The following is a 26,742-nucleotide window of genomic DNA, read 5'->3' on the forward strand; positions in this document are numbered from 1 at the left end:
ACACCTAAAAATTATCTCCAAGTTTCGGCCTCCATCAAAGAAAAAAGGGGATTTTGATCCGCCTCTCGTTTTTTTTCTCTATGCAAAATATCTTTTATATTTTCTAGTGCAAGTTAGTACGGTAACAAATAATCCAGTTGTGGATCTGATTTGGAGATTGAAGAAATGATTTTCAAAGAATACTTCTACTATTCTCGTAATAGTTGGAGCCAAGTGATTAATTCTCTAAAGGTAAAAATTATAAACTTTCTACGTACGTTCTTAATGCTTAAACCATACGAATGTCCAAAGGCATTTTTGAATGTCGAATAAAATTTTAAAACATCCGCTGCGTTTTGTACAAAAAAAAAAACCGATTACCCACCAATCAGTTTAGGGGTGATGTGTTTCTTTCGCCTTTTGCTCGTAAAAGTAAACCAACTAGGGCCCGTGATTAGTGACGGTATAGAAGTTGAACTCTTGTGAGAGTTACACTTACATTCATCTCCGGTTCTTGTTGTAGATCCAGCAAGAGTATGGTTCCTTTAGCGCCTACTGCTGGCATTTTGTAACCACAGACAGGTACGAAATGTGTTTCGTCATGCAAAACAAGTACCAACTAAAACACCAAAATGATCAGAACTCATAAGCAAAGATCTGATGCAGAGAGGCTTTCGTTGTGTGGGGCCGATGGTTGTGTATTCATTGATGCAAATGGCCGGGATACTGAACGATCAATATCTCTTGACATGCTTCAGATACGACAACTGTGGCCACGATGCCGGGAGAATCCGACAACCCTGCATGAAAATAAAAAAATCTTGAGTAAGCTGTGAAGAAAACTAGCGTAAACGACGGATGATCAGTGACATACTTGAAACTGTACTTTAGTCTTCGATCGGTCGCATTCTGTTTTTTCATTTTAACATAAATACTAATTTCATTTCATCATGTAAATTTTCATGTGATAGTTGGAGGAGTTTTGAGTATGTTGTGGTCGAGTTGTGTTTTAACTTTGGGCTTTCTGAAAAATTTCAGCAACATTTTTCTTATTATTGCATTACGGTTTCGAGCTGAACAATAAACAAGAGAGAAAATTAAAACAATGAATCAGAATTGTCATTTCTTCTGAACTGAGCATTCCTATTAAAGAGTATAATAAATTTTTATAAATATTATTTTGGCATATATATATATTTTGGTCATAAATACAAGGTCAAAAAATGGATAACAATCCTTTATACTTAGAAAAGCTATTTATGATAAAGAAAAACATTTCCCACTTTATTATTTAAATAACAATTGTTTCCTAAATCTTTGACGGAACATTTTCCACAAGTTATTATTTTCTGTCATAACTTTAAAAAGGGAAAGAGGAATATTTCACTTGGAGAGAAGTTACTAAAAATGGTTGATTCCATCCTACATGTAGAGGCACTACCTATGATAGAATCAAGGACCCAAATTTAGCCACACATATATGGGGTCCACTAATTTTTTTAAAATCACATATGTGTGTGAATCTTGTCCATCCAAACTATGTGGGAGCTTGTAGCATCGAAGGAACCCTAAAAGTGCATATACACCAATTCATTATGGGAAGGCTTTGACTGTAGAATGAGGCATATTTTTACATACTTATATACAAACCTTGCATGGAAAAAAATAATTCGTAACAGAGATTTTAAATCCCAAAAGTTACATTCTTCGCTGTACAACTTAAGTTCTTTGTAAGCCATACAAGACTTATTCCACACATCTATTCATCTAATGTACACATAAAAATACAACAATCACCATGTCTATGAATACAGACTATAATTCTAAAGACAAAAGATTCAACTGAGGTGATACTCAGGAAAAAAAATCAACGAAAGCAAGCTGAAAATATACCACATGATAATTAAAAAACATTCTTCACCAGTACATATAGACAAACAATCAAGCTGATTTATTAGCTTGTGCCTTCTTTCGAGCCAAGAACATGAAAATCCGTGGGAAGAATGACTTCTTCTTTTTCTTGGCGGGAGCTCTTACATCGGGTGACGAATCGGTTTCTGTGACACTTTTGTATGACCTTGGACTCAATCTCTGATGAAGGGTGGAAACATCAGGGATGCTGACGAAATTTCTGGGTTCATAAGCTTTTGACTCCTCAAAACTTGCTCGTGGGCTTTTACTTACATTAATTGCTGGTGGAACAGATTCACTATCTCTCCGTCTTTGCTCATGCTCAGCCCTCCACTTTCGTAGTTCCTGTTCTACACCTAGCTTTCCTTCCTTCGCTTGCTCAGCCTTAAGTGTTGCAATTTCTAGTGCATTTTTCCTTTCAGCTACCTCTTGTGTGACTTCCTCAAGCCTTTCCAAGGCCCTCAACTCGGACTCCTTTGCCACATCAATTTGGGAGATAGCAGCCGCCACTCGTATGTTGGCTTGCTCTTCTGCTTCATGAGTTCTCTTGCTAAGCTCATAATACTCTTCTAATGAAAGAGTTACTCCAGTAGGTGAATCCTCGTCACTGTTTAGTTGAGCAGATTCACTTTCTTGCAATGCATTTATAGCTGCTAATGCCAACATTTCGGAAGCCTTTGCTGCTTCAATTTCCCTTTGAGCTGCACGCAATCTACTCTCCATTGTACTTGCGCCTGCCTTCACCTGTTCTGCCTCTTCCTTAGCCTTTCGAAGCTCTCCACGAGCCATTTCAACAAGTGCCTTCACCTGATCGGATTCCTGAGCTGTCTCTTGTAGTTGCTTGGGAAGCTCAACCATTTTCTCTCGCACTTCTTTCTCCTTCACCTGAATAAGAGCAATTTCGGAATTTGTCCGATTCAGCTCAGCTTCAAGAGATGAAACAGCAATCGATGCCATTCCTTCCCTTTGTTGAATGGCGGCAAGTTCTGCCTTTTCTCGATCGAGTTCTAATTTTAGTGACGTAGCTGCCACCCTCAAGATTTTAACTTCATCCGTTGCTTTTTCCACGCTGAGTTTAACTTCCTCAAGTTCGTTCTTTGCTGAATCAACAGCTGCCTGAATATCACCACGAGTTTTTTTTTCTGGCTCCTTTATTTCTGTACTCACTGATGATTCCACGTAAGCTGCCAATTCATTTTTCAAATCCATCAGTAATGTTGTTGCAATGTCTAACTTAGATTTGAGAACCTTTGTAGATGCAATCTGCTCTTTCAGTGTCTCCAAGTCCTTCTCCGCTCGCTTTAGTTCTTTCTCCCAATTGAGAGTGTCTTGCTCCTTCGCCATATTTGCTCCAATTCTATGCTCCTCTGCCTCCAGATGTGCTGCATGCGCAGATTCTAAGGATTCCTTAGCAGTAATTAATTCGATGGTCAAATCCTCCACTGACTTCTCAACTTCTTTTGCTGCAGAGACAGCTTCTTCTGCCTTGCTCACTGCTGCATTTTTCTCCGTCACCAGCACAGCATAGTCTCTTTTGAGCTGTTCCAGTTCATTTTTAGCGCTTCTAAGCTCGGTAACTGCAGCCACACGCCTTGCTCGGGCAACTTCAAGCTGCGCCTTGGCTGCAAAGCTAGCGTCATCAGCAATCCCTTGCTCCATCTCTTCGACCCTTAGCTTAGCAAGTTCTGAATCCTGTCTTGCTTGGTGCTCTTCTGTTTGTGCTCGTTCAAGATTAAGCTTCAATTCTTCTATGAGCCTTTTAGTGCTGTCTAGTTCTTTTAGAACTTGAATTTTTGCCTCTTCAGCAGCTTCCGATTGTTTCTTGTATGATGGTATCTCCTCCTGTGCTTTCTCCAGTTCTTGTTCTATGAACTTTCGTTTCTGCATGCAACCGGAATCACTAATTCTACGTATACTGGAGAACTTTAAGTAGGGTAATGCACTGCAGTTCCTTGGCCTCTATCACTCTCACTATCAGGTGTTTGCACAACATAAGATAGGACACAGGAACACACTAAGATGATTGTTCGCATTATTACAATATCATCGGAAAAATCAAATATTTTGGGTGAACAAATTTGTAAGGGAGAGAACATTGTTTCAAAACATTATAAATTAAAGCGGCAACAATTTTTGTACATTTGATAAATCACGAAATCATTCAAAAAGTGTTTTAATGATGCATAAGAATCATAGATACAGAAATGAAAACCAATTCCTTCTCATGAAAAACTTAAAAGAATACCCCAAATGAAAGTTAAAAAAGGAGCTAAAGAAGTTTATACCTCGACCGTCTGAACACGATGAGCTTTCCAGTCAACAATTCCACCAAACTTCGAAACAGCAGCCTTGACAGATTCAAAAGGTGCTGCTGTGTCAATTTGACCTCTGTTTAGTTTCATATTATCAGCTCGTTTAGATTGTCCTGTGGATTTCTGACTCTCCGAGGAACTTACAGGTACTTTTGCGATGAGCTGAGCAGCATTACCATTTCTGACATCGGTAGATGAAACAGAAGGAGCATCCTTTTCAACTGCAGATCCATCAGGATTATTGCCAATAGACATTGCAGATGCGTTGCCAATATTTTCTTCCAATCTATTTGATGAACTCTGTGGCAATAGAATTTCCGAGATATTGACTTTCTGACTTTTAATATTCATTTCTATTGGATATGAAGCATCACTTACAACCACAGGTGTTTCAATATCATGTTCTGAAGGTTTCATTTCCCTCTGTGCAGCTGGAGAAGTTGAAACCACATTATCAGCTAATGGCGATTCCATATTCTCTTTCACGGCATCATTTACAACTGTAGGTACAGAAATGTTGAGCTCTGATGCTTCTAGTTCGCCATTTACTACTGAAGAACTTGAAGTCATATCATCTGTTACGGGTTTGAGACTCTCTTCGGAACTTAACCCATTGAAATTATCATTCAAAAATGTGTTTTTAGAAACTTCCATTTCTTCATTCCCACCTTTGTTTCTTGAAGAACTGTCTAATTGACCTTTATCAGGAGGTGAAAGGACTTGTGCACGAGAGGACTCAGGAGGAGCATTTTCTTCGAAGTTTTTAGCACCCTCCATTCAGATAAAAACTATGAAGAGTCGGTTTGGTGCCTGAATTTTCAAGCAACAAAAAAAGTTTAGTGAAGAACTGATTTTCATACAAATGACTGAAACTAAATAAACAGCAGTTAAGATACTACAAAGCCAAGTGACAAATAATCCTCGTTATCATGATTAGCAAAAACTTTGTTTTCTTTCGAACACTTGGCAATCACAAAACATACAACAGGAAACCATAAGCTTTATACTTCAAGATCATCTACGCCAAAAAAAGATTGAAGAACAATTCCACTTCAGAACAAGATGATGTTAATTTATGGTATCAAGATTGGCAGGAGAAAAAAAAAGATATGGATAAATACGAGAAAGTTACAACAAATTCAAGTGAAATCATGATTGTTTCACTCCAAAGATAGGATAAGAAAACACAAGTAATAAACGAAGCAAAACTTGGGAAACTTATTCACGATGACGTAGGATCCCGGTGCAGAGATTCTGGCAAGATATCATCAGGGCAAAACTTTGTTTTGTATTACAAGAAAATCTATCATACAACAAGGATTTCTTATACCGTGGAAATTATATCATTGAGAGTGTTTAGCAACAAATTAAATAATTGCTCCTTACCTTCAGATTCCCGTGCTTGTAGATACGTTTCTTTAGTTACGAAACTATTTAAATGCTTTATAAGGTCAAATCTGCACTTGAGAGAGTAATTTAACCATGCATGCATTACTTCCAAACTCTATGCTTCTTATTATAAAAACAATGCCACTCCCTTCTTCGGCCTTTACATCTTTACCATTTTGTATTGAAATAATACAATTTTGTCACGCAAACTATGTCAATGCTCTGCCACCACGTATTATCCCAACCCGTTCACCCTAGCCAAGCACGTTCACCCACAAACATACGAAAGGATTAACCATGAAGAGAAGAAGTATAATATGCAAAGCAAAAGGGGGAAAACCCCCATTCCATAAAATTATGGATTCAGGTCATAGAGAGCAACATATGACTTGAGGCAGTTGTCTCTCGCAGCAAATATCAAGATTACTCTCATAAACACCATATTTCACAATTGAATTATTGAAAACAAACAAAACAAAAAACATCACCGTAAAATCAAATCCCTCCATGTAAACTATGATTTTTTAGAAACATAAATAATGACAAAAAATGTAATTGCTTGATTCCATAACACCAAAATTTCAAGAGCAAAGCTGGAAATCCAGATGCCCACCAACAGAGCATGGATAAAATCAAACTAATTCAGCAGCAAATTAATATAATTCACCATGATTTTCAAGAATCTTGATCTTATTTGCATGAAGAATATTACAATAACCAGCAATAAATTACTGAAACAATCCAAAATCTCTTATATTCCACTGATAATCCATTCAAGCAGACAAACATGCAAAAAGATGGAAGGAACCCAGAAAACATATAGAAAATGATCAAAGCTAAAAAAAGGCTTATTCATAAATTTGACCAAAAAATAACCATAATAACTAATCAACTCCCAATCTGGGCCAATCAAAAAAGCAAGGAGGAAGAACATACCAGAAAGAAGATAGACCAAAAAGTTAAATATCAGCTGAAAAACATAGAATAATTAAATAGGATTCAGGACTAAATAATTTGTGAAAATTAATAAAGGTTTTTTAATTAATCATTATTTTTACTTTATATATTATATTACTATATGTATATGACGAACTGGTGAAGAAGGCCTAGTACACGTGTGGAGCCGACAGATTGTGCGAGGTTCACGATTTAAGGATGTCCATTGGTCGACATTCTATTTGTAGTATTTTACTTTTTTTTCTTTAAGTCCCATATTATATCATTTTTTCAATGACACGATAGTCTTTCTAGAAAATTAAGGTTCTAGTCTTCTCTTGTTTTTGGAATTATATAATAGTATTGCTAGGAGAAAATTTAAAATGTAATTTTGGTTGCCTAAACTTTTAAAATCCTTTCTATTGTAGATTTTTAAGTGTAATTGTGAAAAAAATATAAAGAAATATCATAAATAAAAATTATTTAAATTGTAAGTGGTTCACATGACAATAAGCATCAGATTTTTCATCATTTTAGAAGAATAAGATGAAAACCAATTTTGAGTAGATCTTACTAGTCACCAATATTTAAAACTCCATCATTTGAAATACCACAACCATCAAAATTCCAATATAAAACATCCACCACAATTTAAATTTTTTTTAACATAATATAAAAAGTCTCGATTTACTGATCCCCAATACTAAAGTATAAATTTGATAAAATAGTTTTAAACATGCATAATAAAAACTCTCGTGAACTACAAGATCATCGAGTTTGCATTGCTACTAGCTAGTCTGAGCCTGCTCAATTGTCACCGCCTCTCGCCTCCTCAACTACATCATCTGCATCGATCAAGTCTAGTGAGTTTATTGACTCAGCATACATAAACAGTAAATAACAAGTAATACCTAATAAAAATTATACAGTTTAAACATAGCTAGTATATAGGATAATATAAGCATAAATATATATAACGCGACTTTCCTACATAAAAAATTTCTTAAAATCATATTTTCGTGATCATCGTCATAATCGTAAATCATTTTGCGTATAGTTCTGTTCAACGTAAGTGGCCCAGTAACATAAATCATTCGATCAGACTAAACCACAGTACTGAGCCGACAAGGATCACCACAGCCCTTGGACTAGATGTCTACTCCCTAACATAACATAATTCATTCGAAGAAGTTGGGGAAGTCCCTAGACACGTTCTCCGGCTTTCAAACCCGTAACATAATTTGGCCACAAGACAAATCGCATGCCTCAAAAATAATTATTTTGCACGTTATACATACTTACGAACATCGTGAACCTTGTTGAATCTTCTTTGGACATGCTGCCTTGACATACTAAAATTTATACCCGAAACAGCCCGTAAGGCGTATTCGGACACATACGACACCCGAATTGAATTGAACCACTTAGGAGGTACCAATCGACTCGGGACTTAACCCATACATAAAATACATCACAACCTACTGCCCAAGGCCCTAACCCATCCTCGAACCATAAGTGAACCTCATACCACGCTCAACGAACAATATAGAAACAAGCTGCCCAAAAAGTGACACTATGGCACTTAGGCGTTCCATACCACTTCCTATCGATTATAACTCGAACCAAGTCCGAACCAAGCCCTAGACTCGAATTTTAGACATAACTTAAGCCTCTGGTTCAGCCCGTTCCAGCCCATTAAAAACCACAAAGCTACAGCCCTAAATCGCGACTCCCCTTCATGCACTCCAACGGAAGTTCTCGACTCTAGCAGTTATTTCCACCCAACCGGACCTTAACCAACCCATACTAAGCCTATCCGGGGACCCTAAGACCCTTCCTAGACCCTAGCCATCCCACACTGTTGCGTGTTTTCACTATCGCAAGTGTACGGTGTCAAGTTTTAGTACTGGTTAGAGTACAGATATCGATCCCACGAGGAGTGTGTATAAAAATGTATATCAGTGCTCGTAATTAAAATAGTCTGAACTTTATTTAGAAAAATCAAATAAAAGGTTGGTTTGTTTGAACGAATTAATTGAAAACAATGAATTAATTAAATCACCGAATTGAGAAATAATAATGAGAGAAAATATCTAGAGAAATGATTTCACAAAGTTTCCACGATAAATATTCACAGTTGAATTTATATTCCTGAATTCCAATTATTTAATGGCCAAGAACACTTAGGTTATGTTATTCTCCCTTTCCCAAGTGACGAATAAATGTATCTATCACTTTCGATTCAATTATTCCTAATTAGAATCTAAGTTTCATAGATAAATGCAAACAATGTTCTTACTAAGCCTAGCTAAAGTTATACGCCTTCCGAACGCTATAAACATTTACCGATGTGTTCTACTGATCTATAATCCTAGACCCTCTCCCGAGTTATAGAATTAATCAAACAACAAACAATTTATGGCCACTAAATTGCAGTGCAATAAACACAGAGAAACACAAGTAAACATGAAATGGAATTCAATGTTATAAAATAACCACGTCAAATCATCGTGTCCACTAAGCTACACCATTCTCTAGAATGAGAAATTAGTTCATCACGAAATCGAAATAAAAACGACGCATGTTCAAAGTTTTAGACATTGACATATGAGAAAATAGAAACGCAAAAGACAGATAACAAATCCGAAGTGTCGTCTCTGTCCCCAGATTCGTCGCTCTTCTTCTTTGTAATCGATCTTCGCGTGTCTTACCTTCGTCTTGCCTTCGCTCCGAGTCTTCCCTCTGTTTTTTCGTCCAAAACGACGTGTCCTTCATTCTGACCTAACTCGCGCATTATATATGATTCTAGAACACGGCGCGCGCACGGTGGCGCATGAAATGGCACGGTGGCGCGCGAGTTGCTGTGTCTGGCCGTGCATGTGTGCACGCGGTTGCGCGTGATCTCGTGCGAGCGTGCGCGAGCTTCTGGTCATTCTTTTCTTCTGTACGCACGCGGCTGCGCGTGATCTCGCGCGGGTGCGCGCGTCTCTCGGGTCGTCTGCTGCTTCCTTGTGCGCGCGGCTACGCGTGATCTCGCGCGGGCGCACGCGAGCTTCTGCCTGAGTGCTTCATGGCGCTATGTTTCCTTGACTCGACTTGACTTCGTGTCCGCTGTTTTCTCCATCCCTATAATGACAACAAAAACAAACCAAAACGCATAATTCTGTTCGAAACAAGCATAATTCAAAATGGAATTTAATGTAAAGTAAGTGCAAATCTTGCACTTATTAAACCCCCCAAACTTGAACTTTTGCTAGTCCCGAGCAAAATAAAATAAAAGCAGGAAGTCAATTAACAAATAGTGAAACTCTAAACAGTCATGGAAACGCAAAAAATGATATTTGCGTCAGACTTATCTATTTTAATGTAATTCATGATTTCCCAAGAGTCACATGTGTGTGTGATACGTCAATGTTCGTTTACCCCATCGAGTGCTCAAATAGAGTTTTAATGCCCATTCGCCTTATAGAATCAAGAAATCCTCAGTTTAGTTCAACTCACACTTCATCAAAATATAAATTCGCATTCACAGATCACATAGGACTTTTTTGGTGATCAATTGGCTCAATGAATATTCAACGGAATTATACCAAAGATGAAATCACCCAACGAGATGCTTGCAAGCAAGTGATTAAAGTTTATACTTGATGACTATGTTTTTCAGGTATCCATAGGCTTGACTTGAACAACTTTTCTCCACTAGTATATTGGATAAATGTGACACGGTTAATAGGTCTTGTAGGCTTGTAACGTTAGGCCACGGCTCACGGCTACAATAAATGTATGGAAATCAAAATTTGAGAGAAATATTTGACCTTCATCAACTTCACTCATTTTCATTTTCATTTCAACCACCACCCACTTTATTGTTCTCTTTTCATTCGTATCCTTCATTTCCCAAATGCTTTCTTTCTCACCACTTTTGATTCATTCTTTTCATTGTTTTTCTTCTTTTTAAACTACTTTTTGCACACTTTAACTATTTTTTTTCTTTTCAAGGAGCATTTGAATCATTACAACACCAATGAATTTATTTCTCTCAAAAATCAGGTAGGAAAATAAGTGTATAAGCTTCATTTGGTAGTTGCTGTGGATATAGAATAGATACAAGTGGGGGCTAATTGTATGTCATTGACACACACCACTTGAATTTTTTTTTTTGTAGGCTCAAAATGGGACACGAGGGATATTTCATTTTCATTTGGTAGGCTCGAAGGCTCAACGGTTTCAAAGATCGCCTAAATCATTCCTATGTCACATATTATCCGTATTTCGCCTCGAAAAGTGCTCAAACAAGTTCTAGATTACCGTCAATCCATTAATCATCTCATACCAACCAGTCACATGCAATTTTCAATCAAAATGATATATGAAATAGGTGCACGAAGAAAAAGTAAGCATCTCAATTAACTTGAAGCTCAAATGGCTACAATTGACAGTAACAAAGAACACAGGCCCAAAGATATTGTGAAAAACTGCCTAGATCATTTCTATGTTTGTGAAAGTGTCAATCAATGTCATACAAGAATTACCAAGAATCAGATATCTGTCGTCTATTTAGCATCACAGGCATACACTTGTCTCTAAGAAACAATAGTATCAATAAACATGACAGTGCAAAATATTTGTGACTCCTAGGTTCTCATGAACACATATAAACCTCAGGATCACAATTCAATTTTCATCATCGGCCACACATTTTACTTATCCATGACTTTTCCTAACAAATATAGAATGAAAAAAGTAAATAGAAACTAAATAAAATACTGAGCAATAATAAAAAAAATAAATTCAGAAAAATCTAACAAGCAATTTTTACCCCCCCAAACTTAAAGTATGCATTGTCCTCAATGTATAGAAATAAAGAACATGACAACACATACCTTGCTCCCGAGTGTCAGAACTCGGGGCTCGAATCATCATTTCCAGTATCTTCGGCATCCTCGTCCATGTGCTGTGGCGGTGAAAGATCTGGTGGTGGGTACTGTGGTGGCCATACTGGATGTGGTGGAAAAGGAACATCCCCGGGTCCAGTAGGTGGAAAACGCTGGGCGATCACCGATGTAAAGTCCATCATAAAAGACATGAAAACACCAGTAGTGTTTCGGTGTTCGGCCAGATCTCTGCGTTGCTCCTGCATATCGTGTTCCAGTCGGAACATGCGATCTCCCAAACTGGATCGAGGGATCGATGGTGGTGGTGGTGGACAGCGTTGTCTGGCCCTTTGGTTGTATTCTGCCCTAGCCTCTTGTTGTTCCATCTCTCGTCTTCCTCGCAGGCGGTATGCTTCAGATACTGTTATTGGGGCTTTAGCTTTCAAAACTGGTTCCTCGGAGCCCCATTGCACACCGGCATAAAGACATAGGGCTGTAATAGTATGTGCACAAGGGAGACTGACAGTCATGAGTCCCGTGCCAGCACGCATGATAAAACTGTGGATGAGCTTCCCAAGATCGACAGTTCTCCCAGTCATTATGGCGTAGATCAATGCCACCTTATCCTTTGTAATCTCCGTCTGATGTGATGATGGCATGATCCGTGAGAGAATAAACGATGCCCAACTGCGTGGATCACAGAGTAAGTCAGACTTCTTCAGAGTGACTGGGGAGCCCTGTATCAAGCGCCACTCTGCACCGTCGATGCATAAGGTCCTGATAATTTCATCGTAGTTCACATCCCCAGTGATCAACTCAGTGTACCCGTCATTTTCAAAATCCGGCAGATTGTAGATTGCATTAATGGTGGCCGAATCAAAATAGATGAGTTTCCCTCGCACCAAAACTCCGTATTCCTCATGTTTGATTCTCAAATTCGCATAAAATTCACAGACTACGGATATCACGGCGTCTGGCGGAGACTGTGCTATATCTACCCATCCCCTTCGCACAACTTCCTCGATTATATCGCATTCAAGGTCGCTCATATCTATCCCTCTTTCCTTGATTAAAGATCGAGACATAGTGCTCTCATATACCCGAAAGGCTTCCTCATTCCAAAATTTGTGAGCATCGTAGGAACGAGACGAGGAAGCCCCATCCTTTGATCTTTTTCTCGGCGGCATAATTTTCAATTTGTGTCCACACCAATAATCAACAAATATAGAGCACAATGGCACCAACAATTGCTTGAAATCTGAAAATTATCCCAAACAATAATAATGTAGAAGAAACGGTACCCTTGAGTGTAGATAATTAACCGGAGATGACGCTCAGCGGTAGCTAGTGGCGGCGTCGAGGGGCGGTGACGGCGACGGCGTGCCTGAGCGGAGACGGCTGCTGCTGCTGTTGAGTGGAGGAGCGGTGGTGGTTGCGGCTTGCAGGTGGTTGTAGGAGATGAGTTGTGTGAAGGTTGTTTGTGTGAGAAGGATTTGGATGGGAGTTGTGGAGGAGAGGAATAGTTGAGAGGAGATTTTGTGTGGAGAAGATTTGAGGGAGGCGGCTGTTTTGAGGGGAGGAGGTGTGTGTGTGTGTAAATCGTGAGATAGGGTTTTAAATCGGGGGTAGAGACGGGCGCGCGCGGTAGCGCGAGAAGTGGCGCGGCCGCACGTGAGCTTCTGGATACCTGCCAATAATTGAGTGCGCGCCATCGCTCGTAATATGGCGCAGTCGCGCGCGCGTCTCGGGTTTCCCACGTTAATAATGTGCGCGCGGTCACGCGAGAATTCGCGCTGGGGCGCGAGGGCTTCTTTTTTTATGGTTGATGGAGTGCGCGTGATAGCTCGAGAGTTTGCGCGGCCGCGCGCACCCTGCTGGATCTGCCCACCGAGTATTACCGTGCTGCCGCACGAGATGTTGCGCGGTGGCGCGCATGCTGCTGTCTTCGCCCCTTTTTTTAAATAAATAACCTGCAAAAATAAAGCAATTCAAATTAATACGTGAATGAAAATAATTAAAAGCAAGAAATAAAAGATAAAATAAAATAAAAATTATTAAATAAAATAAACAAAATAAATGCGAGAATTAATCGTGGGTTGCCTCCCACGCAGCGCTTGGTTTAATGTCATCAGCCCACCGAGTATATTCCTGAATTCCAATTATTTAATGGCCAAGAACACTTAGGTTATGTTATTCCCCCTTTCCTAAGTGACGAATAACTGTATCTATCACCTTTGATTCAGTTATTCCTAATTAGAATCTATGTTTCATAGATAAATGCAAACAATGTTCTTACTAAGCCTAGCTAAAGTTATACGCCTTCCGAACGCTATAAACATTTAGCGATGTGTTCTACTGATCTATAATCCTAGTCCCTCTCCCGAGTTGTAGAATTAATCAAACAACAAACAATTTATGGCCAGTAAATTGCAGTGCAATAAACACAGAGAAACACAAGTAAACATGAAATGGAATTCAATCTTATAAAATAACCACGTCAAATCATCGTGTCCACTAAGCTACCTCATTCTCTAGAATGAGAAATTAGTTCATCACGAAATCGAAATAAAAACGACGCATGTTCAAAGTTTTAGACATTGACATATGAGAAAATAGAAACGCAAAAGACAGATAACAAATCCGAAGTGTCGTCTCTGTCCCCAGATTCGTCGCTCTTCGTCTTTGTAATCGATCTTCGCGTGTCTTGCCTTCGTCTCGCCTTCGCTCCGAGTCTTCCCTCTGTTTTTTCGTCAAAAACGGCGTGTCCTTCATTCTGACCTAACTCGCGCATTATATATGATTCTGGAAACGCGGTGGCGCATGAAATGGCGCGGTGGCGCGCGAGTTGCTGTGTCTGGCCGAGCATGTGTGCGCGCGGTTGCGCGTGATCTCGCGCGGGCGCGCGCGAGCTTCTGGTCATTCGCTTCTTCTGTGCGCGCGTGATCTCACGCAGGTGCGCGCGTCTCTCGGGTCGTCTGCTGCTTCCTTGTGCGCGCGCCCTCGGCATGAGTGCTTCATGGCCCTATGTTTCCTTGACTTGACTTGACTTCGTGTCCGCTGTTTTCTCCATTCCTGTAATGACAACAAAAACAAACCAAAACGCATAATTATGTTCGATACAAGCATAATTCAAAATGGAATTTAATGTAAAATAAGTGCAAATCTTGCACTTATCAAACACTGAACCTGACGTGAACCTGCTATCTAGACCCTATGTGCACGGTTGTGTGCTTGTTTCGTTTTATATTGCACCAGCAGCCTCTTGCCCCATCATGGGCCACCTAATGACATCTAAACACATACTAAAATATAAACAAAGGTAGCAGCAAGCCATAGGTACTGCCCAACGAAGGCGACGATCAAAACTCAAAGAAAAATGTTGAAGTTCATGCAATATCGAAACGAGTTTTAATCATGTTTTAACATGCATATAATCAAACCAATGTATTTTTATGTATATTACACATAAAAATATAGTATATAACATGATCAATGCATAAAAGAAAGGTTTAGACATGTCTTTATATTAAAATACACGAAATATCGGCAAACCAACGCGGGGAAGAATGGAGGCCGAACGGAGATGGATTACTGCATTTAATGTCTTGAAAAGTGGCTAAACATTTATCAAATATTTTAGTGTGATGATTGGCTAAGCTGCTGATGGAAGAAAATTGAAAAACTCCAAAGTCTTAGGCCTTGAAACTTTCGCCCAATGTGTGTGAAAATAGTATGTGTTAGTGTGTGTTGTGTGTGCATGAGTTATGTAGATTTAGGACTAGGACTCTTGTATATAATACTTAGAAATATATACTAGGTGTTTAGGTTAATTAGTCAAGCTTTTAAATTGCTAATTAAACCCTCTAACTTTTGAAATTAAGAGCCCCTACAAATTTTAAATTCTACTTGTATTAAATACTACATAATTGAATTAATTAAGTCATAAAAATAATTATTAAAATATTATATTTTGAGTGGACGTATTTAAATTCCTTACTTTCGAAATTTGATAATTAAAATGATTAGTGTTTATATTTCACTCGATAAATTAATTTTTACCCTTAAATGCTAAAATTTAAAAATATTATAAAATACTAAATTTCTTGACTTAAAATATTAACACCTTAATTGTCTCTTGTCTCATTTCCCAGTTCGACATTGAATATTCGTCTGAAAAATAAAACTTGAGAAAAAACTTTAAATTGCATAAATAAATAAATATACCTTTTAAAATAATTTAACATATAGCATGCATTACCTAAATACTAATTAAATATTTAAATTATTTCAATCATGCACGAGGTTTACGTGTACTGATTTTTGGGCACTACATAATATCATAAATTTCAAATTCACAGTTTCATATTTATATAGTATATTTCATGTTAATTATGATGGATTTCATGTACCCAATAATGAAGTCATTTGAAATTCATTGAGATAATACGCGATAAATAAAAGATAAATTTCATTGAGATAATGAATTTTATTGTTACAGATAGAGAGTGGAAAGATCTTATCACACTTATGTAAATAAATAAATAAAATCTATCTCCTAAACTATGAGCTACCACTACCTCCGTATCCACCGCCTCTCTTCTGGTATTCACTCTTCTTTTCTTCTATTGCTTCTCTTGTCCTGGCTTCGTCTAGTCGTTGTCTATACTCTTCTTACCTTTTCTATTCTTCTTTCCCCTTTTTGACATCACCTGACTAAAAATGATATAACATTAATTGCAACTAGGCATTTTATTTGTATTAATTACAACCAACTCTCATCCTTCAAAAACGTGTCATCATAATCATCACTTATAAAAACATGCATATATGTAATTTTTTTTCCTTAAAATCAAGCATGCAACATATTTTTTGTAATTACGTAAAAAGTCATATATGTGATACATCAACACTTAAAAACATGAGAAATTGTCCTCAGGGCGCTGCCAGGACTAAAAACTCGACCCGGGTGCAAAATGATCATTTTGCCCCTAAAAACCCAAAGTGACTATTTTACACCTGGACCTAAAAATTTTGACTTGAAGCTTACCAAACACCTCAAAACACCTCAAAACATAATTAAGAATATTTCTTAGATGTAAACTCGAGCCCGTATAAAAAATTAATCGATTCATTTTAAAACTTGGACCGGGATCTCGGTTTTAACCCGAATCAACCTGAAACTTTCTTAAACTTTTACCAACTTAAAATACGACTGAAATCTATATGTTCAGCCTCTAAACCACCCGTTCCAGCCCATTATGACCGTCGAATAGCCCCGGAAATTTGCTGGAATTTTCTGCTCTAGCCCAAACTACAAAACCCCAACGTCTCAACCATGAACCGTCGACCCTAGCCAACACAAAGTCGGACCAGCCTCAAACCAGCTTAATCTAGGACCATGAATGACCACGTAACACCCTCCCTGGTCTATCCTAACCATGCCTACTCCCCAAGCATATGCAAGGCTCGGCCATGACACGAAAAAGGGTCAACAAACCTAGCCGTCACTATCTAAAACGTTCGGCCCCTCACCAAAACAACCAAGGTTCGACTCCAGAAAGGAATCACCTTCAATCATGTCCTAAACAGCCCTCTAACACCAAAATTCGGTAGCTCCTTGCACAAGGACATGAAAAACGTAAGTTGCAAACAAGACATACGCATGTACATGTCAAAACCTTTGAAAAAACGATGCTATGAGATGCACCAACGAAATTTCATGCAAAAACATATACAACAACATATAAAAATTAGCGATTAGGTGATAAAAAACATGAATAACTACGCACGGGCCGGGTTAGCACCGAAGGAGTGGGGAAGAAGCTTTCTTTGAAAATTACGTGGGAAAACGAGGTGGCTGCTGGTTGCTTCTGAAAACCGAGGTATGGAGGCTGCTGAATGAGAGGAAAGGGGCTGCCACTTGGTGATATTGGGTTTAGGGTTTGTAGGGTAGAGTTTAGGTTAAACTAAAATACATTAATGAGCCCTATAAAATAATTAAAGGAGTTAAAAAGAGTTTTAGGCCCATAAAGAAATAAAACAAAGCCGTCAAGCCTAATAATACTCCCAAAAAAATTTCGTTTAGGTGCGTTTTTGAAAATAATGCCCGAACCATCAAAAAGTCCTCTCAATCGATAAAATTTGCGTACCGACTAAAAATATAACCCGGTAGGTAAAAATACCCAACCACGGCTAATTTCAAAAAACCATACTTAAAAACACCTCATATTAAATAATTCAAAATAATTATTCAATAAAAATATTTTCCTGATTATCCACGGTCTCCGTTACTCGTTCGAACGCGAAATACAACTTAAAACCCTAATGCATGAAACTTCAAAATAAGCCATGAAATAACCCTAACCATAAAATAACCATGCATTAAATTCATAAAAATCCTTAAAGACATATTTTAAACAAAACCGTAGATTACATGCATTCAGGTTACGTAGTTCGAATTTCCTGAACCTTACACGATCGGCAGAGAACATATACGAGGAGAGTTAGCTCGAGTAGCTATCTTTGGAGATGGAGGGAGCTAAGGAGCTTCTCCTTAAAACAATCTTAGGAGTTGTACTCTTGGGACCGATATGTTGTTCAGTTTCAATTGGGATAGACCAGTCACCAAAGAGGTCGAAATTCTTCATATATTTCATCACATAATCTATTCAAGTCAAGGGAACCACAGATAGGTATGTCTCGTATCAGCCACGGTGGAATGCTCTGTTTCAGGGTTATTGGACGAGAGGATAGCAAACTTTCCCTCTGGTTGGGTTTTCCCAACGATTTCAACGAGAATAAGGTTAGAATAGGGCTCTTCGACTGCCAATTTTTCTGCTGCAAAGGAAGGAACCTCTCTTTTTGAGATAGCTATTTCATCCCTTGTTCGTTCATTCTGTTTTTTTTCTTATTCTTCTATGCCCATTTCCTTGAGCATTTGATCCACCTCTCTGGCATAAACATTAATGGTTTTGTCCAAAAACATCTTTGGCATTTCAAATTTTTTTACTGATAACTGATCTTGGAGGCGATAGTGATAACATCATGCACCAACTTTGAAATAACAACAACATCATCGAGAGCAGTCCGGCTGTTGCCATCACAATTTTTTGCCGTTGAATAATAATAAGCCAAAGAAGACACTCCAGTAGTTGAAAATCAATAAAATTTTGACGTCCGAAAGTGATTTCAATCTCTTCTGTTTCAACCCAATCCAACATTTCAAACCTTCAAGAATGTCTAGCTTTTCTAGAAGATCTTCCTCCAGAATGATTTTGAATGGTGCTGATGTGCGATGTTCAAACCACTCATCGAACATATTCAGTTTTCTTATCACCGCCTTAAATAATTGTGATAGATTTAGAGTTACATCTATCTGAACCATTGTAGGAGCTTTGGAATGTGGTTACATCTTCCCTTTTTCAGTAGGGTTCAGTGAATGATAGAATGAGTTGTTGAAGAAGCAACCTCCGACACAAGCTTTATTATCTTCTTCTTGGATTGTTTGCCTCATCCAACCATTTACGTGGAGCGGTCGGAGTCTTGGGCTTGTTAAAATCTTGTTTAAGAGGGACATTTTACGTGTCATCCTCTTCATCAGTCTTGGTGTAGACCAATTTTCTCTTTACTAATGCCCTATATGGTGTCTACTTTTTTAGTGCTTGAGCCACTTGGTCAGATGCAATAGAATAGTCGTTCATTCCGAATTTTTTCACGAGCTCTTTGGTATACTCGGAATGATTAATGAATATTCTTTTTTCGAGTTGTCTGACTTGCAAACTAAGGAAGATAGTAAGCTCTCATCATACTCATCTCGAATTTTTCTTGCAAAAACTTAGAGAATTTCTCATAAACTTTGTGGTTAGTTGACTCAAAAATAATATAGTCAACATAAATTTGAACTAACAGGACATGATCTCCCTAGATAAATATGGACAAGGAATTTTCTACCGTTCCTAAGTATGTATATATATATATATATATATATATATATATATATATATATATATATATATTTCTGACACAATTTTAAAATAAATCAACCAACTACTATTTGACAATTCAAAAGGAAGTGATTTCAAAACATAAAATCGTAAATCGTCAACCAAACCTAACTTTAACATTTTCAAAAATAATTTAACTCTATCATCCTCTGAAAATCATCATAAGTCGTAAAATATTAAAAGTAACTCAAATCATTTAGCATAAGTCATAAACATAAATCAATTTAGTGCTGCTTCTCGGGTTGTGTGCATCTTCAGTCCAGTAAGATCAACCATCAAAACCCTCAATAACATCAACATCATGCTCACCTGCATCAATCACACCAAGTGAATATATTGACCCAGCAAACCTTAAGCATGATAAAAAGTAATATATATACAATCACATCGAGCTCTCTCTAGGGTCTTTTCCATCACGATATCTCCAATCATATTATCGTATCATAGTATTAGTCACAATCACTTCATCTCCTTCAAATTTTCATATTTTCATCACTTATAAAAATTCATGCATATATAAATCATTTTTTTTAAACCAGACATACAACTTGTCTTTTAACATTAAATTTTCATCATAAAATAATATAAACATTTAAAATAAACATATTAACATTACTTACAGCATTCAGGGCACTTCCAGAACGTCTAACATTTTTCAGGTGTAAAATGACATTTTTACCCTTGGACTTAGAATTTCTCGATTTTGAATTTTCTTACTTTCATTAACTCTAGACCATTCCAAATAATTATTTAAGCTTAAATTAAATTTCTAATATTTTTATTTAGCTTAAATTCAAGACTTTCAATTTACTTTCTTATTTATTAATTCGCAAAACGTTTAATTCCCGGATTTACTCAAACTTTAATATTTTAATCCCAAACGTTTATCATGAACTTTTCATACCTAAATTACCCTTGTGACCCATGAATTGACCTCGTGTAACCCTTCAACTTCAAGAACCCGAACCCTAAGTAGTTTTCTTTGTGCCATCTCATGTTTTCTTCGAACCACCCCCGATCCACCCCGAGCCAACCCTGACCAAACCACCTAGGGGCCCTACTTACTAGCCCTGACCCATTTAACCAGCCCCTAGCTGTAACTTCTCTGACCGGTTTTAATAAAATAGCAGCGGAATTTAAAATTTTACTCAAAATGGTAGAAGGGAAGAATTCAAAATATATTTCCATATATATTCAAAAGTATATACATGATCAATCAAATGATACAACAAAACGCAAAATATCATTTTTGTGATCATGTCAAAATTCTTGCGAAAATGGCCTTCTTCTTTCCCTTCTCATGCATATGACTCCGGCCTCAATCAACGTCCTGGATCGTCGCTCTTATCTGCATCACATGAAATAACTGAAATGAGTATAAAACTCAGCAAGTGGAACTCTTACATAACAATGGATATATATCATACTCTGTAAAACATGGCTTTGAAATCATTAAATACCATCAATTCTTGAAACATGAATACCATAGCATAATATAACAATAAGATGGTATTCTCTTTTCTCTGTTGGATTGATATCTATATAATATCTCTGTCTCTGTACCTATATCCCATCGATATACAATCGATAACTCTGAGGGATATAAGCATATGGTCGTTGATCAACTAATTGCATGCAATCTCTGACTATGTATCTATCAATTCAATAAATCATTTAAACTCTCTCTTTGGCATTAAATCAAACACTTTGAAGACTCTTTTCTCTTGTATTCCCTTTTTCACAATTGAGACATAAAATGCCTCCATAATATACAACAAAGTGTATCAATATACATAACATGAATCAAATGAAGAGAATATCACATTAAAACCATTGAAACACCATACATATAATATCATGTGAGCACAAGAAATGAAATTCCACTTACAACCAATAGAACCTTGATTCTATACTCTTGGTTGAATTCCTACAACAATAAACCATGTATTGCACCATTAATAACTTAATAATCACAAACCCATACCATTAAATCCATAAAACCAACACCATAACAAACCCAATACTTCTCCCAACACCAAAACCAAGAAATAATCAAACCCATAAGCTTACCTTAGCTCCTTGAACCCAAAATAATCTTGATCTCACTTCAAATACCCAACACGATGCTTGAATCAAAGAAATGAGAGAAAGGAAATGGAACCCTAGCTCCCCCCAAGGCTGAAGAATCGAGAAATGCAAGGAAAGAATGAGGGAAAAGTGAGCAATCTCTTGAATTTAATCACTTAAAACCGAAAACACGACTTTACTGTTCACGGACCGCGGGTGCGCTAGCCCTTGCACCGCGGGTGCGCTATGCCTTCGGCACATCATCCAAAAATTTGAAACTGTCGACCACGGGTGCACTGCATTTTGGAGTGCGGGTGCACTCTGGTCACCGCGGGTGCACTGAAAAATGGAGTGCGGGTGCACTCTAGTCAACGCGGGTGCACTGAAAAATGGAGTGCGGGTGCACTCTCCTCTGAACCAACAATACTCTTTGCAACTAAAATCGAATCGTAACGTCGCTTCTCTTCATATTTTGGCAACACTCCCAACAAGAAAGTTTCACCTCTATAACATATCTAACAACTCCAATTGGCCTCATACCAATCGGCTCAACATACAAATTACCATGAATTAAATCGCAACGACGCTACAATAATCGCCACACAACAACTACAAACAACAATACTATAAACCATAAATCAAGATTCTTAACATCCAAACCATACTAAACTCGACCAAATAGTCAATAATCATATGAAATCTTAGACCGTACTGTTCACCAGGCTTGGCTATTACACTAGCCCATGCCACAAGTCCAGCACGAGCTGCGGCGGATAATGTACACTACGACTCCTTAATCGCCGAGGACCCTTCACTCGAGCCACCACTCGAGTCTGAATCCTCATGACCCTCACTGGACCACCCTTAGCCTGGACCCCCTGGCTAAGTCGTGACATCCCTCTCATAGCTACTGACCTCTGTTTGCATGGGAAGAGTCCTATGTCTCATGGACTCTTCCCTAGCCGATGTGCATGAGTCCTAGCCATGCTAAGACTTTTCCTCACACATAACCACGCCCAGCCCAGGCCCTAGTGAATACCTGGTCGAGCCACACGCCAAGTTTCCTCCTATCCAAGACCCTAATGCACAAAACATACAATTTTTGTTCAAGCTTTCTCCCATGTATGCAGCCTTTGTCTTGACATCTATGTACCCTTAATATGCTGGGAAAAACATCCCTCCATGGCAGCCCCTTTGTGCATTCTTAGAACAAGTTTATATTATCAAAACATGAGTTATATGAATGTATGCCCATAAAAACGAAAATAAACTTGTGAAACATAGTTTTGATGCAAGGTTAATAAAATATACATAATATGGTGTGAAATATTTTTGAAAGAAAGTTAAGGCCTGCCTTTGCGTTTAATACACACGAAAATGAATTGGCGATGCGAAGAACAACGACGTAGAGACCCTAGACTGAATTCTTTCTCAAATCCATGGCTCTCCCTTCTCAAATTCTCGTGTGTGTGCATGTGTTTGCTGCTAGGAGGATTCTTGTGTGTGTTGTGTGTGGTGTGCGTGAGCTTTAGGGTTTTGCGGTGGGGTTTAGGGCTTTTGTTTGTTCATTAAATCATGTTTGCAAGCTTAGGCCCATTAAGTAATATGTAAAATATTTTGTTTAGGAAAGTTCGTGAAAATATTATCCGAGTTCTCAAAAAGTTCACATTTTCGTCAAAAATCGAATACCGTTTAAAAATACGTCTCGCCATATAAAATCACCTCCAAACACCTCATTTTAAAAAATCTCATATAACATATACCATGTTTTAAATAATTAAAACTAATTATTTAATAAAAATATTTTTCTTTTTTCAGTTCTCGGTCTCCGTTCTTCGATCGTGTCTCGAATAAGCTTTAAAACACAATTTTATGCATTCATGTAGAAAAGTATATTTTAAACATGTAAGCATGCACACCATATTTAATTCATGCACACCATATTTAACTCATGCAATTAAAACCATTTACTTAGTCATTTTCTATTTTCCTTGATAAAGCCTGATGGTTGTTATACATAAACTTCTTCTCATAAAAGACCGTTTAGAAATAGTGAATTTACATCCATTTGATAGACTTTAAAGTACTTAAAAGCAGCATATGCAAGGAAGATTCTTATGGCCTCAAGTCTTGCAAACTATGTGAATGACTCATCAATGTCTCCCTTTTCTCGGTACCTTTAGACTATAAGACGATATGTGTTTTTCACAACCGTTCCATTCTCATCCAATTTTTTCCTGGACACCGACCAGGTACCAATAACATTTTGCTTATCCGGTCAAAGAACTAGATATCAAACTTTGTTGCACTCAAACTGGTTGAGTTCTTCTTGCATGACTTCTCAAGTTATCATCTGCTAAAGCTTCATCGATCACTTTAGATTCAATCTGGGAGATGAAAGATACATGCAAGAATTCATCAATCATTTGACTCCTAGTTCTAAGAAAAGCAGAAGGGCTACCGATGACTTAATTGGTTGGATGGTTTCTACTCCACCGGTAGTTTGGTCCAAAAAAGCTTTGGCCAGAAACAATCAATACATCTTGTTACACTAAAAACACATCTATGATTAACAAAAGATATAACAATACTCCTTATAAGATCTGGAATGACATAAAATCGTATATTTCTTATTTCAAGATAGTTGACTACAATTTTTTCATTCAAAAAAATGGAAAAACTCTCTTAAATACCTTCAATAATAAAGCTGATGAATGATTATTTATTGTTTATTCATCGGTTAACAATGATTACAGAGTCTTTAACAACAATTCTTACCATCGAAGAAACCGTTCATGTTATTTTTTATGAATCTAGTGTATGTACAACTCAAAAACAGACAAACATCAATGAAATAAGTAAAAGATTGGAGAATATTAATTTTATTTATAAAAGTGACAGTGAGATCGAGCTTATGAGACAAAATGAAGAGATTCTTGTAACTGGCTTAGTAACTGTTGAGAACAACTATACCAGACCAAATCAAGGGTTCGAGGAACCGATCGTGGAGAATGACCCAATAAGGGAAGATGAAGAAATTATCATTGAAGAGGAAAATCAACCTCAAATGGATCCATAATATCTTGAGGAAATGATAAATGATGCTAACATTAATATGCACATGCAAGAGTTTTATGGTGCTCAAACTCGTACAGTAAGCCACAATAACATCATGGAACTCATGATTGTATGCATGCAATATGGGGGCCTCGGTCCATGAGCATAGTGTACATATGATTGGATTTATTGAGAAGGTGGTGTATTTGAAACTGGTGATTCCAAAAAAGTTCCGTGATGACATCGTCTTGTTTTCACTCATTTCCTAATTTTCTAGTTTTGTGATGAACTTTAGTGTGAAAATTCTTGAGGATAACCTTGAAGAGTTCACCAACTTGCTTATTATATAAAAGGCCACCACAAAGTAGAAAAAAACGTTTTCCTAGCGGGCTCATCCTCTGGGTCCAAGTATGGTCCCAAATGCAAGGTTAATTAAGAAGCGTTTTTCCTTGCTAAGAAGGACGGACAAGACCAATAAAAAGCTAGAGCCCGACAAAAAATGAACAAGTTTGTAACGTCCCAAAAATTTGAAGGTCCACGTGAACTACACGCATGCAAGCTATCAAATTTCTTATATATTTAATTAATTTATTTTTAACGCATTAATGCATGATTTTAACATGAATATATATGTTAATTCTTGTTTCATTAATATTTCATGATATAAGGCTTTTATCTATATTTCACGCTCGAACGAGGAATGAAGACTGGGGACAATTAAGGAAAAAAGTGTTTTTAGTAAATAATTATTTTTAATAATTTATTATATGGTGTGAATATGGGTGATTTTTCAAAAATGGGCCTTACTCAACGAGTCATATTTTTAACCGGCACACAAAATTTAGAGTGTCTCGGGACTTTTTGATGGTTTGGGCAATATTTTAAAAAATGTACCTAAACGAAATATTTCTCGGAAGTGTTTTTGGGTTTAATGAGATTATTTTATTGCTTAATAGGCATAAAACCCTTTTAACCTCTTTATTTTTAATTAAAGACACATTAGTACTAATTATATTATTAGGCCTACACTCAACCCTAAACCTAATTTTTAAACCCACTTGGCCGCCTTCTTCCCCTCATCATTCCAACAGATTTTTTCTTCAAAAATTCCAGCATCTCACCCTCTAGAATTCTCTCAAGTTTTTCAAACAAAATCCTTACCCGTCCAGTACAAGTTCTACGTGTATGTCTCAAAGGTTTCGAGCATAATAATGCAAAGACATGCCCATAATCTCGTTTTTCATCATTCACATCATTATATGTTGATTTGTGTGTTTATTCATGATAAATTCTTTGATCTAGTATGTGGTATAGTTTTTGCATAGATTTGATACGAAATATGCCTACACTTTTTATGTAAATAATGTTTTCATTGTGCTTGTGCAAGGGGTTGATAGGGCTAGGTGTTAAAGGGTTGTACACGTTGAGGGATAAAGCATCAAGGGGATGGAGTCGAGAATCGGTTGAACCTTGGAGAGAGCCGATCGAGACTAGGATTTATTGTTGGTGCTTGGGCTAGTTTGGGCATTGGGAAGGGACCGGATATATGGGAGTCGAACCAAGCCACGGTGCAGTCCCTAAGGGGTTGAGACGTGGTCTAGGAGGGCTCAACCGCAGCTGGTGAAAAAAATTTTGTTTCAAAAAATGCCACCTTCTCGGAGAAGGCTCGGAGAAGGAGTTTTTATTGGAGAATAATACAGGATGATAGAACTCAAAGAGATTCGAGAGATATCCACAATTGAGATAAGAAAAGCCACAACCCAAGAGACAGTAGTAAAACTACACGTGCCTAAGAGATCTTAAAGGATCTCAAGACCACCTAAGAGGTATGGTCTGCTTCTTGAAGAACGCCAAAATAAGCCTATCTATAGATGTAATCCAAGTACATTCAAGGAATCAACTTCAAATGTTGATTCATCTCGACAACATGAAACCATAGAGTCTAAGATGGACTCCATACATTCTTACCAAGTGTGGACATTAGTGGATCCTCTTGAGGGAATTATTCTCATTTAATGTAAATGGATCTACAAAAAAAAATGTGAAGCGCATTGGAAGTGGTGAACTTCAAGACTAGACTAGTGGAAAAGGCTATAATCAAAGGCAAGAAATTGACAATGAAGAAAATTTTTTGACAGTTGCAATGTTCAAATCCATTAGTATTCTGCTAGCCATAACAGCATAATATGACTATAAAAAATGATAAATGAGTGT

General features: G+C 37.5%; 1 protein-coding gene across 4 annotated transcripts; it reads right to left on the bottom strand.

Moving 5' to 3' along the window:
* Positions 1–1,639: 1,639 nt before the first annotated feature.
* LOC140837292 (protein WEAK CHLOROPLAST MOVEMENT UNDER BLUE LIGHT 1-like) lies at positions 1,640–6,669 on the bottom strand. Of its 4 annotated transcripts, none has more exons than XM_073203412.1 (3): positions 6,528–6,669; positions 4,176–5,012; positions 1,640–3,771 (listed from the first exon to the last, which is right to left on the bottom strand). In XM_073203412.1, the coding sequence occupies exons 2-3, from the start codon at positions 4,977–4,979 to the stop codon at positions 1,921–1,923; spliced, it is 2,655 nt and encodes an 884-aa protein (XP_073059513.1). In that variant the 5' UTR covers positions 4,980–5,012; positions 6,528–6,669; the 3' UTR covers positions 1,640–1,920. The 4 variants fall into 4 exon arrangements, with proteins under 4 accessions (XP_073059513.1, XP_073059514.1, XP_073059515.1 ...); XM_073203413.1 differs by lacking the exon at positions 6,528–6,669 and adding an exon at positions 6,468–6,509; XM_073203414.1 differs by lacking the exon at positions 6,528–6,669 and adding an exon at positions 6,259–6,461.
* Positions 6,670–26,742: the final 20,073 nt, after the last annotated feature.

This window comes from Primulina eburnea, chromosome 7 (assembly GCF_022965805.1).
Source record: "Primulina eburnea isolate SZY01 chromosome 7, ASM2296580v1, whole genome shotgun sequence".
In the NCBI taxonomy this organism is placed as follows: Eukaryota; Viridiplantae; Streptophyta; class Magnoliopsida; order Lamiales; family Gesneriaceae; genus Primulina; species Primulina eburnea.

Excerpts from the sequence above, each read along its gene's own strand:
- LOC140837292 (XM_073203412.1), bottom strand. The coding sequence starts at position 4,979 with ATGGAGGGTGCTAAAAACTTCGAAGAAAATGCTCCTCCTGAGTCCTCT. Across the intron at positions 3,772-4,175 it reads ATCGTGTTCAGACGGTCGAG|AAACGAAAGTTCATAGAACA; the intron begins GTATAAACTTCT and ends GGTTGCATGCAG.